Below are 13,387 nucleotides of genomic sequence, written 5' to 3'. Positions count from 1 at the left end.
TTACTCAAAAAGTACACAGTAAAAGTAGTTCATAGTATTTCAAAAGAAAAAGAAAAGCAAAAAAAAAGGATGAAGTAAGTCACCGCTCATTTGTGTTATTTTACAACACCCTGCTTTCGACTGTGCCAGAAATACAGCTGGAAATGATGCTTTGTGTTATCCACTGTGGGTCTGCTACACCTCACAGGTTTAGCTTTTATTGTCTTTGTATTCCTGTGTGCAGCTGCTGTCCAAGCCTAAATTCAGCGGAGTGGAAAAGATCAAGACCATCGGCAGCACTTATATGGCTGCTACGGGGCTAAACGCATCACCTGGGCCTGAGTACACCTCACAGGTATTCTCCACACACACACTCAGACACACACACACACATATGCAGATGAAACAGCTGGCACCATCAACACAGATTAGAACATAAAATTCTTACTTGCTTATTATTAGCAGCAAAAAATGACTTATTCATGAGAGGATGTTGGTCTTTAAACATGCTCATTATGTGACTAAATTAGATCGGGATAATAACTTGCCCTTTTAAATGAGATAAAATCATTACACTTTTTTCGTTAATTAAAATCTCTTGTATGCATGTCATTTTTAATTCTCTCTTTCTTTTTGCTATTGTTGCAAAATGATGCATATTTACATTTGGTACAAAGGGCTGGTGTTTCTTACGCTCTTTCTCTGCATTGCAGGAGCATGACAGGCAGTACATGCACATAGGGACCATGGTGGAGTTTGCCTTTGCCTTAATTGGAAAGCTCGATGTTATCAACAAACACTCCTTCAATGACTTCAAACTTCGAGTTGGTGAGTTGTGGTTTGATTGCGCTTTACTTGTACGATAGAATGAGGAGGAGCTGAGTCTGTGCTTCTGGGTTTTTTTTTTTATTCTCTTTTTATTGAAAGAATCCAGTTTTTTTTCATACATTGAAAAAACAAACAAATACACAAACTATACACTGTAAAAAAAATGAGTGTAGAATTAACACCAAAAAGTTGTAAAATTGCAACATAAAAATACTGTGACAATACAAAGCAAAGTTGTTTATTTGAAAAGATTTTTGTGTTAACGATTGAATCAAATATAGCTGTAGTTTTTACAGGAAGAGTACGTGAACAAAACCAGATTTGTATGTAGAAATGATGTATTTTTATTGTTTTTAGAAAATAAAACTGTAAATTGAAAAACAATGTGGTGCCGTTTAAATTGCAAAGACCATAATGTTGAAATAACAGCATATTTGCTTTTTTATATATATATATATATATATGTTACAAAAAAGTAAACATTTAAAAATGTAACATTTTAATTTTCTAAATGAATGGGTTGGTAGAGCTGGTAGAGCGGCTCATCCAGTAACCAAAGGGTTGGTGGTTCAAATCCTGGCTCTGACTGTCCACATGTCAAAGTTTACATGGCAGACACTGAACCCTAAATTGCTCCCAGTTGGACCTGGTGGTTTTGGAAAGTGCTTTGGACACCATGAAGGTGGAGAAAATGGGTTAAATAAGTGCAGTCCATTTACCATTTAAATCTACATGTTACTCTGTAAATATGTCTACAGTTGGATGTGTTTTTTACAGTATTGTTCTGGAAACCACAGTTGCCAGTTTTTTTTCTGTAAAAACAACAGGATTTTTTTTTTTACAGTGTACACATCCAGAGTGTGGGCGTAGAAAAACAAAACAAAAACATTTACAGCAGCTCATCATGGTTCCGGCATACAGGATCTCAAAGTAAAGAGTCAATGTATAAATAAAGATAAAGAAAAACACAAAAACATATTTCCTTCAGAGGATTTTGGGTTTGTATCCATGCATTCATCTCAGCAAAATCAGATGTCAAAGGCTTTACATATCTCACCCATCCATTGCAGAGTTGCACAAAAAAATCCATCTTCAAATTTACACTGAAGGTTATTCTTTCCATCCAATAAATTCCCGTGGTTATGTCTATCCAATTATTTATTGTCGGTTCTTCTTGTGTCATCCATCGTTTAGTCATTGCCTTTTTTCCTGCAGCTAGTAATATGCTGAATAAGTACTTGTTTATGTTTTTGACCTCTGGAGAAATGTATCCCAAATACCTGGTTTTGAAATCAAAAGGTATGTAGGTATTAAGAATGATTTCTATGGCTTTATGTATTTCTTTCCAATAATGGTTAATTTTTGGGTGTTCCCAGAATATGTGGAAGGGATGTGCAGTGTTCCCATTTGTATAGTGTGACTTATGGCTAGGGGTAATAAAGAAACCAGTTACGTTTTTCCAACAGAATTCTTTCCATTAGTGAGACTTTGTACTTTTCCATTGAAATTGGCAGATGTTTTGCCATTCTTCGTCCGTTATTGTTAGGCCTCCCTCTTTCTCCCATTTATCTTTTATGTATCTTGTTGAGTGACTGTTAAATTTATGGAGACTTTTGTACAGTTGTGATATAATTTTTTTTTTTTTTAAGAACTTTTTATTTAGATATTTTCATTTTTTTCTCAAAAGAAAACATTCTCTGACATAGGACCCTATGATTAAGGCACAAGTAAATGGAATACAATAGAAATACCATAAAGGGAAATCACATGGAAAATAAATATTTGTTTTTACCAAAGAAAATTACAGCAGCACAATATCAGTCAGAGAAAGATATAACAATCTTATTATAGCTCTCATTCCTTCATCAGTCACCCAAATACTGAGTGTTACAGTCCTTCTGTGTTCAAAAGTGTCCATCTTTAGTTGTAGACTTGTGGTCATTCGCTCCATAGTGTGTGTACTTGTGTTTTATGTGTGGATTTACCCTCATTTTACTTGTTAATGCCTGGCAGACAGGACTGAAATGAGCTAAAACAATTCCTCTTGTATCAGAAGCAATTAGATTCTTTTTCAAGGTTCAGTGTGTAATAATTAGTAGCATGTAGTGCTGTGGTTCCATAATATGACCAACTGAACCCCCAGGGCACAGGTTTCTTTGGCCTGTTTGTGGCTTTTTTTGTTTGTGGATAATTACTGTTACACACTCAGACATGGCAGACAACGGACATGGATCCTAATGCAGGAACTACTGTCGAAACATAACATCAAAACATGTGAAGGGGACCCATCATTCCTCCATAAATTTTATTTTCCGGTGATTACACAGTAATGGAGATGTTATAAATTATGAATATTGCATTCCATTACTGTAAATAGATCCCCTAAATCCCTGTTAATCTAATGCACAACAGTGACACTAAATGACAAATTAGATCCCAGACCTTTATTATGATAAAAGTAACGATTGTAATTTGTGGTTTATTTGCATTTTAATTATACTGTGGAATGAGAAGAATAGTGGACTGATGCCATCAGCAGAGGTATGTTTAACCCAGTGTTTTTCAACCTTGGGGCTGGGACCCCATGTGAGGTCGCCTGGAATTCAAATGGGGTCGCCTGAAATTTCTAGTAATTGATAATTAATTAATTAATTAATTAATTAATTAATGTTGAGTTGACAGAGACAATCCCCATCCATAAAAGACATGACAAACTGTGAAGCTGAAACTGAAGCACTGTGGTACTGTTTATCTGTCAAATGTTCATTGTGGTCAGTTTCAGATGCTGCAGCTCTTTCATAATTCATAGTTTGAGTTCTTGTTTGTTCAGTATTAATTGTCAGCCTTGTAAATCCAAGCTGGACTGACTGTACATCAAGGTTATTATCGTGAACGAAAACTAACGAAATGACGAAAACTAGAATTGTAAAAACATTTTCGTTAACTGAAATAAATGAAAACTATAATTGAAAGAAAAAAAACGATAGCTAACTGAAACTGTATTGTGTATTTACAAAACTAAAACGTATAAAAAATCTGGATAAAATTCCCTTCATTTTCGTCTTTGTCACTGTCGGATTGATATAAAATCGATTTATTTCCCTCAAGCAATTTTAGTTCCTGGCCCCATATGATATTTAACAGTCCATCACTTGTGGTTTCCAGTCGTCTTCTGGTCCCCACTCTACCTGGAAACATGGAGACTAAAGTTGGGAGAAAGCAGCAGAGTCCTGTCTGGGATTTATTTGAATTTGACGGTGAAGATGATGAAAGATACAAAGAAACTAAAACTAAATTAAAACTAAGCATTTAGAAAATAACAAAAACTAATAAAAACTAGCAAACGTGCTCTAAAAACTAATTAAAACTAACTGAATTACAGAAAAAAAAAGTCAAAACTAAATAAAACGAAACTAAAATGAAAAATCCAAAACTATTAGAACCTTGCTGTACATATCCTGACCAAGGAAAATCAAATTCTCACTTTGTGCAGTAATCTACACCTGGCTTTTCTGCCTCTGTCCATAATAATATACATCATATAGACTAAATGTCGTGTAAAATAAACATTTATTTGCAACATAGTATAGCAAACTATTACATGATCAGAAATAAATTAGTTTTAGCAAAAAAAAGTCTCTGTTTTGAATGTCTGGGGTCATCAGAAATTTGCGATGTTAAAATGGGGTTATGAGCCAAAAAAGGTTGGGAACCAACCCTTAAAGACTAGAACTATTTTTGTTATGACTTCCGAATACATTTGTCTTTATATCTAACCTTTCTTAAGTGGTTTATCAGTATTTATAGTGCTGTCCTCTGCACTTTTATGTGAAATTCATGTATTGTCCTGTATTTCATTTACTGATCATAAAAGCTCAAAGTAGAGAAAAAAAAAAACACAAAACAAAGAAACAAAACTACAAAAAAAATGGATAGTTTATAAAAGTAAGTATTTTCATAATTTAATGGGGGTTTTTGCAATAAAACAAAGACAGTAATTTGGAGTTGTCATTATTTATAGCACAGGTGTCAAACATGCGGCCCAGGGGCCAAATTTGGCCCGCCAAAGGGTCCAGTCCGGCCCCTGGGTATGAATTTATGAAATGCAAAAATAGATATTAAGAAACTAACAATCATTTTAGTTCAGGTTCCACATTCAGACCAATTCAATCTCCAGTGGGTCAGACCAGTCAAATACTATCATAATAACATATAAATAATGACAACTCCAAATTTTTCTCTTTGTGAATGTAAATATTTTCATGTATTTACACGAAAACAAAGTATAATTTCACAAAAAATGAGAATAATCTGAACAAATGTGAAGAACCTGAAATGTCTTTAGATAAATAAGTGCAATTTTAACAATATTCTGCCTGTTATTAAATGTTTTGTGTATTTATATTTGATCCACTGTGATCTGAAAGTTATAATGTACATGTGTAAATGATAAAACTGAGGCAAAATATTGTTAAAATTACACTTATTTTTTTTCCAGTTTGTTCATGTTATTCACATCTTTTGAAAGGATAGTTTGTTGATGTAAACGTGTTCATAATTTAAATGGACTTTTTTTTGCTCTAAAACATAGAGAAAAGTTTGGAGTTGACATTATATATTATTCTGTTATTATTTTCCTGGTTTGGCCCATTTCAGATCAAATTTAGCTGAATGTGGACCTGAACAATAATGAGTTTGACACCCCTGCTCTATGTTTTAGAGCGAAACAAGTAAAATTGCATTACGAAAATGTTTACATCTACAAACTCTCCTTTAAAACAAATATAAACATTTTCACGTGTTTACGCTAAAACAAAGAATAATTTTGCAAAAACTGCGAATAACCCGTAATGTCTGAGGAGGAGCAAGTGCAGTTTTAACAATATTATGTTTGTAAATGATAAACTGAAGCATAATAGTGTTAACATTACACATATTCTTTCAGTTTGTCCAACTTATTCATATTGTTTGAAAGGACAGTTTGTAGATGTGAACATTTTCATTGTTTAATTTGACTTTTCTCACTGAAAAATATAGAGAAAATTTTGGAGTTGACATTATTTATATATTATTATGTTATTATTTGACTGGTCCAGCCCATTTCAGATCTAATTTAGCTGAATGTGGCCCCTGAACTAAAAGGACAGCCCTGATTTATAGGTTGTTCTGTTATTATTTGACTGGTCCGGCCCACTGGAGATAAAATCGGGCTGAATGTGGAACCTGAAAGAAAATGAGTTTGCGAGCTCTGATCTATATGATGAGTTTGGATACTGTAAGGATCTTGACTGTCAACATCCAAATACTAAGAATATGAGTCATGTTTGCGCAGAAACACTGACTAAAGACTAGAGGGAAAATGTAAAAGGAAGCAGTCGGCAAGTTCCAGCTGCCAGCGTGTGGTAAGAGCCAGAGTTCGATACCTTCAACCTGTCTGTGAAGATCCCAGCATGCAATGCTCCATTAACTCAGCGGTCCGCCTGTATGTGACTGTACATCCCTGCTGTTTCCAGATGGGCCTGTAATGCTCCATCAGAGAAGGATACAAGTCCCCACCCACTGGGACTGGACAAAGCCAGGACCCAGTTGCCTGTGTGTGCTGCCTGCATGTTTGCGTAGATTGCAATTTCCAAGCAATCTAGAAATTGATTCGACAGCCAAAGTGAAGAAAGGAGCCAGTGTCGTCTCAGCACTGTGCAAAGCTCCAGAGTCTGCAGCAGAGGTGTTGAGAGTGTTAGGGATTAAGAGTTCAGCTGCATTTAGCTTTCACATTGTCTCATGTTCTGATGAAATCTTGTGAAAAGCTTTGCTTATTCTACACACGGCAGGTCTGGCTGAAAACCCTTTTGGGCTGTACTCTGGCTTTTCTCAATAATTAATCAGAAATATCAAGCGTACAAAGAATCTCCACCGATAACAACGTTGTTCAACCAACATGAGAAGCCCAGATATCTGATGTGCTGCTCACTGTTTCATGAGTTACACCTGATTTTAAAATGCGATAACTAAACTGTTTAATGATGCACAAAATAAAATACTAAGTACTTTATTTCACTGTCTGATAAACAAAGAGCACTAAATCTGAAAATGGAGTATGTAGGCATGTGGAACACTACAGATTAGACATTTAATAATTGCTTGTTTTCCTTTGTCAGGTATTAACCATGGTCCAGTGATCGCTGGAGTCATCGGAGCCCAGAAACCACAGTACGATATCTGGGGAAACACAGTGAATGTAGCCAGCAGAATGGAAAGCACTGGAGTTCTGGGCAAAATACAGGTAATGAAACAACGGTCCAAACATAATTACTGTTTTGCACGGCCTAAAAATCAGGTTTTCACAGGATTTTTTTTTTTTTTTTTTTTTTGCACAAAGAAAGAAATAGGATGAGGCCTGCTTTAGCCATGAGTAACAGTGTTTTCAGTGATGCATTCAAGCACAAGCCATCACATCAGGTTTGGATGCGACTGCACCAGATCTGCTCCATTTTCACATAGACAGTAAATGTCAGTGCAGATATTTCACTGATAAAACCCTCATTTTTTTTGCACATGCTGCGTATGATAGCAAGGACATCAAATCATCTCTACTTCATGTGACATCTTCAAATCTTACATTTGCACTGCGCCTGAGCACTGATAAGATATAATGGTTTTTCACCTGCATGGCATGTGGCTGTGGGAATCTTTCCGTCTTCAGAGAGCTGTGTCGTCCTTCAGTTAATACACATTTGATAGAGCCATCTGCTGTGCACCGCAGCACAACTGCAGTGCTTTCAATTGCATTCAGAAATTGCCTGTTGGTATTTTAAGATGTCCAATGCAATGAAGAAATATAGCTCCCAGATAGTGTTGTTTGTTAAGTTTACAAGGATGTTTTCAACGGCGCTTATGAACACAGCCAGCGTTTTTTTGTGTTGTATAAATAGTCATCTTTGGGTTCATGTTCAACCACTTAAATCTTCAATATATCAATAAAAGGCATTGGAATTGAAGTAACAAAGTGCAGCAAATTGAGCATTAACCCTTTCATGCATGAATTATAAGAACCTTAATCAAGATTTTTTTCCTGAGTGTTTTTATTCCTCTTAAAGCACAGTTGTCAAACATGCGGCCCGGGGGTCAAAACCGGCCCGCCAAAGGGTCCAATCTGGCCCGCGAAACGAATTTACAAAGTGCAAAAATTACCCTGAAGATATTAACAGTCAAGGGCATCAAACTAAAAAATAACAGCATAATAACCAAGAAATAATGACTTAAAATGTTCTTCTTGGTTTAATGTGAGAAAAATAATATGACATTATGCCTATAAATAATGGCAACACCCATTTTTTCTCTTTGATTTATTGCAAAGAACATTAAATTTTGATATCCTTCAACACTAAAATGTCAATAACCTGAACAAATATGAACAACCTGGAATGTCTGAAGAAAAATAAGTGCAATTTAAACAATATTCTGCCTGTTTTGTGCCTTGGTAGATCGGATCTGTAATGCACATGTAGAAATCATAAGTTCAGGCATAATATTAATAAAATTGTACTTATTTTTCCTCAGAAATTTCATTTTTTTTCCAGTTATTCACATCTTTTTTGTTCTGGATAGAAATCGTTTCATCATTTAATGTCATTTTTTGCACAAAAAACTTGGAGTAGTCATTATTTATAGGCTATTATGCTATTATTTTACTTGACCAGCCCACTGGAGATCAAACTGTGCTGAATATGACCCCTGAAAGAAAATGAGTCTGACACCCCTGTCTTAAGGCATGAAAAAAAACATAATTTTTTTTTTTTTTTTTTTGTATGAATCTATTTTCCATGGCGCTACAAAAATGTCCTCTCAGCTGAACACTGTTCCTTTAATTTTTTAAGCAAAGAAATATGCATTTACTGACATACTGTGTGAAAACTATGAAATAAAAGCATGTTTAACCTCCTGAGACCCAGCAATGCATTTCTGTCCTCTGTAGGGGACAAAAGTTTGACAGTTTTACTTAAAAAAATAGGACCAATGGCCCTGTAGCTTACCGGCCAAATTAAAAGCTTTGGGAAATGTATCCAGATGTCATTTATTATCACCCAGTTATGTGTATTTATTATATTACAGAAATAGCCCATGTTTTGGTCATATTCCAATCAGATCTGTAAAAATTTAAAATTCCAACTTGATATCATTGATACTGATTTATTGGATCAATCCACTTCCTATCTGTTATAATGGGAAAATTTTTCAAAGTCACACCAAATCCAGAATCAGATCCGGATCCAAATAATTTCAATACCTTGTGCTGACATCATCATACAGAAGCTGTATACCAAGTTTGAAGTCAATCAGAACTGGAGTTTCAGAGAAGAAGAGGATTGAATTTTTTTCCCCATAATTGCCCATGTTAAATTTTCCGTGAGTTCCCGGATCCAGAAGAAGATCCTGATCAGCATGTGGCCATTATGTTTTGGTCATCTCCCCATCAGGGCTGGACTGGAGAAATTTACACTGGATATCATTTATATTTACTGAGTTATTGTATTGATCCACTTCCTATCTCTTATAATGGGGAAATTTTTCAAAGTCGCACCAAATCCAGAATCGGATCCGGATCCAAAAAATTTCACTAACTTTTGTTGACATCATCATAAAGAAGCTGTATACCAAGTTTGAAGTCAGTGGGAATTGTAGTTTCGGAAAAGAAGACAATTGAAATTTTTGTAACAGATGACAGACAACGATGACGCTGGACGCCGCATGACGACAATAGTTTACGGCCTGTCGGCCTGTAAGCTAAAAATGCTGTCCATTGTAAAGGACTTCCCATTAAAAAAAAAATAAATAAATTTAAAAAATGTCTCAAAAAAAACAAACAAAAAAACAAACCGTTGCATTATGTAGTTTCCAATAAAGACAATTGTTTAATGAAAAAAAGCTAAAATTGTCACTTTCCTGGGTCTCAGGAGGATAATGCTGCTAATCTGATGTTATCTCACATTTGAACATACTATAATACTAGTTATTACTCACTCAGATAACATGAAAAAAACAACTGTTCTAACAGTCTAATAACAATTAACAACTGATTTAGGTTAAACAACAGCAAAGTTACAGTAATGGTCTGAATGTCAGTGTATGGGATGATGCATGAGCGTCCACTGTGTTGGCTGATATGGAACTAAAACAATAAAACCCATGAATATATAAGAGAACAGCTGGAGAAGAACTGTCCACTGGAGTGACCACTATGCATGAAAGGGTTAATCAGATAATGGTCAGGAGATCTGAATCTACGTATGTTTGTTAGGTTTAGAGCGGAGTATTTTGACTGCATGGTTGTAATCCAGTTGTGTAAGATGAGTGAAGTAGACATTAGCCATCTGGTTCTGCCTGTAGGTGACGGAGGAGACGAGCGGCATCCTTCTGACCCTGGGCTACATGTGTTCTTGTAGAGGCATCATCAACGTCAAGGGCAAAGGAGAGCTCAAGACCTACTTTGTGCACACAGAGATGACCCGTTCACTGTCCCAGGGGAATGTAATGCCGTGAGACTGGTTCCCATTCACAATATGGAGTATTCTGAGTTTACATTAGCGCGACAGACAGACCATTTCTGAGCGAAAACGTTTGATCTGTTTGGAGCTACTTTAAAAACACAAAGCGAGGCACAAAGAAATCAGATCTGTGACACAAAGAGGACAAATCAGATTGTATCGCTGTATTGCAGGATTCCTACACCACAGCTGTAGTATACATTTAGTCACTTATGTAACTGTAAGTGTAGCATGTACAGCAAGTAGGCAGTACCTCTGGAATATTTTTATTTTGAATGCTGGATTCAGAAAAGTCCCAGTGGCACGTGTCAGTCAGTTGTAATGTTGTAGACATCGAGTCAGAAAGGAAAATGTGAAATGATTTGAGTTGATCTGAGCATCCTGACTCAGTTTTAAGGAGGACTGAGGTTGTGGCCTCCTCTTCAGCCCGGTGCATCAAAAACAGGATCAGTATTTGGGTCATTTTACATTTATTATCAACTTCAAACATTCTGCAATAAAATACAGAGTGGAAAATGTAAGTATGCAACAAATTTTAACATCAAGGCTTTTAAAAGTGAGTAAAAAGCAGATCAAAGCACTAAAGCGAACAATGTTAACTCATCATCATTTGGGTGTCTCAAGAGTAAAAAAGCAAACAGATCAGAATACTGAATGAAAGTAAAGGGTAAACAATAAAGGGAAGAACTGTACAACTACTGGTGCAAAGATAAGCTGGTCTTATTTAGAAAACACAGCCAACAAACGAGGAGACACATCGTGTGTACATAAGTCCATCGACTTTGTTAGAAGCACGAAATCTTGGATGTATTTTTCAGATGGTCTAGAACCATTAAAAGCATTTAGGAAAAAAAGATGAATATATTATCATATTCATACAGGGCCCTGTTTCCCAAAACTGTCTTTGCACTACAGTCATCTTGTCGTCATCGACCGTTTGTGAACACAAATGGCAAAGACCTGGTTTCTCGACGCCTGCAAAAAAAAAAAAAAAAAAGGGAAAATGTGTTTGTTTCTGTTCAAAGTGGAGGCTGAGAGGATCAGATCTGAGCTATACAGATTTAAAAAGTAGGTTAGAGTAAAGCTATTGGATAACAAAGGGATAACCGTGATTTAAGTGTGAGGATTTAAATTTGGGAAACCAAAGCCTGATCTGTGTACAGGGTAGCTTTAGAGTGTGTATGGTACGGTGGTTTTGTAAGAAAAGAAAATACTACCAAAAAAGTGTTTTGATGTTTTGATGATGCCATTGTTTTTTGTAAAAACTTCATTAAAATTTCTATGTATTTCAGTTCTACAGAGTGCTATTATTTGTCAGCAGGTTTATGGCCTATCAGAATGACACTCGTGCGTTTCCATGACAACTTTTATTCCTGGTTTAATCTGATTAAAGGTTAGATCCTATTTCAGATGCCCATGTAAACACCTTATTCCAGTTGAAAAAGAAAAGTTCGGATTAAATTTAAACCCGATTAAAGTCACTGGTTTAATCCACTTCTGAATCCGGTCTAAATTATTCCTCGGACATGTAAACCCTTTATTCCATTTGGACTTTATTCCTGCCATTCTGCACATGCTCGTTGTCCTGTCCTGTTGCAATGACGCACACATTCTGCGCTGGCGGAAGAATATGCAATGTACAGGGTGGGGAAGCAAAATTTACAATGAACATTTAGTTGTTTTTTCTCAGCAGGCACTATGTCAATTGTTTTGAAACCAAACATATATTGATGTCATAATCATACCTAACACTATTATCCATACCTTTTCAGAAACTTTTGCCCATATGAGTAATCAGGAAAGCAAACGTCAAAGAGTGTGTGATTTGCTGAATGCACTCGTCACACCAAAGATTTCAAAAATAGTTGGAGTGTCCATAAAGACTGTTTATAATGTAAAGAAGAGAATGACTATGAGCAAAACTATTACGAGAAAGTCTGGAAGATACTATTAAAGAAGAATGGGAGAAGTTGTCACCCGAATATTTGAGGAACACTTGCGCAAGTTTCAGGAAGCGTGTGAAGGCAGTTATTGAGAAAGAAGGAGGACACATAGAATAAAAACATTTTCTATTATGTACATTTTCTTGTGGCAAATAAATTCTCATGACTTTCAATAAACTAATTGGTCATACACTGTCTTTCAATCCCTGCCTCAAAATATTGTAAATTTTGCTTCCCCACCCTGTAGTCTAGTCAACCCAAACCATTCCAGAGGGTTATTGTGATGGGATCTACCAGCCTGGAAAACCCTGAAGGAAGAATTCACCACTTGTTTTTTATTAATTCATTTGTCATGCACTAATGAGTTCGATAAGTGGGCAAATCAGTTTGCACTGCAGTGCACTTGTTCTCGCAGCCCTTCCATTAGCTTAGCTTAGCCTAGCTTAGCATAATGGCTTCATACCTATGGTCAGACGTAGCCAGGCTTTCATGGGTGATCCGTAGTATTTTATGAGTGATTTTGTTAAATTCAATTCTCCCTAATCATTCCTTTAGTCCGGTGGGGTCAATATGATCACAAATTGAGGCTCAAATCATGGCGATGTGACTTACTGCACTAATGAAATCTTGGGAAATAAAAACTAATGCAAAGCTAAAACGGTAAATCAAAGCTAATTTAGCGCATGCATCCCTTCCAACAAAACGATTTTCCAATTTCCGTCAACACAACAGTCCCAAAATTGTATGAGTGCAGTAAGTCGCAGATCTAAAGAAATAATTAGGGAGAATCGGATTTCAGAAAATCACTTACAAAAGACAACAAATCACCTTTAAAAAAAACTGGCTACATGTTACCATGGAAATGCAGTGACTATGCTAAGCTAAGCTAACAGAAGGGCTGCGAGAACAAGGCAACGTGAGCACTGCAGCGCAAACCCTTTTGCTCACTTATCTACCTCATTAATACCTCATGTAAACCTTTATTCGGGTTTAACATTTCCATGTAAACAGAAGAGAAGATACTTTAGTTTCGAATTAATTTCTTCTGGAAAAATAAATTGGATTTAAAAAACACCATGTAACCGTAGCCAATCA

At 35.9% G+C, this 13,387-nt stretch overlaps 1 protein-coding gene across 2 annotated transcripts in view; it reads left to right on the top strand.

The window, feature by feature from the left end:
* Positions 1–11,640, top strand: part of adcy2a (adenylate cyclase 2a) — a 109,933-nt gene extending 98,293 nt beyond the window's left edge. The window contains exons 22-25 of one of the 2 annotated variants that reach the window (XM_030157780.1): positions 224–334; positions 693–807; positions 6,963–7,087; positions 10,192–11,640. In XM_030157780.1, coding sequence (XP_030013640.1) covers positions 224–334; positions 693–807; positions 6,963–7,087; positions 10,192–10,344 — 504 coding nt within the window. In that variant the 3' untranslated portion in view covers positions 10,345–11,640. The remainder of the gene's footprint in view (positions 1–223; positions 335–692; positions 808–6,962; positions 7,088–10,191) is intronic. The other variant, XM_030157782.1, reaches the window with a different exon arrangement.
* Positions 11,641–13,387: the final 1,747 nt, after the last annotated feature.

The sequence above is a fragment of the Sphaeramia orbicularis genome, chromosome 16 (genome assembly GCF_902148855.1).
Source record: "Sphaeramia orbicularis chromosome 16, fSphaOr1.1, whole genome shotgun sequence".
NCBI lineage: Eukaryota > Metazoa > Chordata > Actinopteri > Kurtiformes > Apogonidae > Sphaeramia > Sphaeramia orbicularis.
Note: the sequence above shows the minus strand (reverse complement) of the source record. Positions and strands in the feature narration are given on the sequence as shown.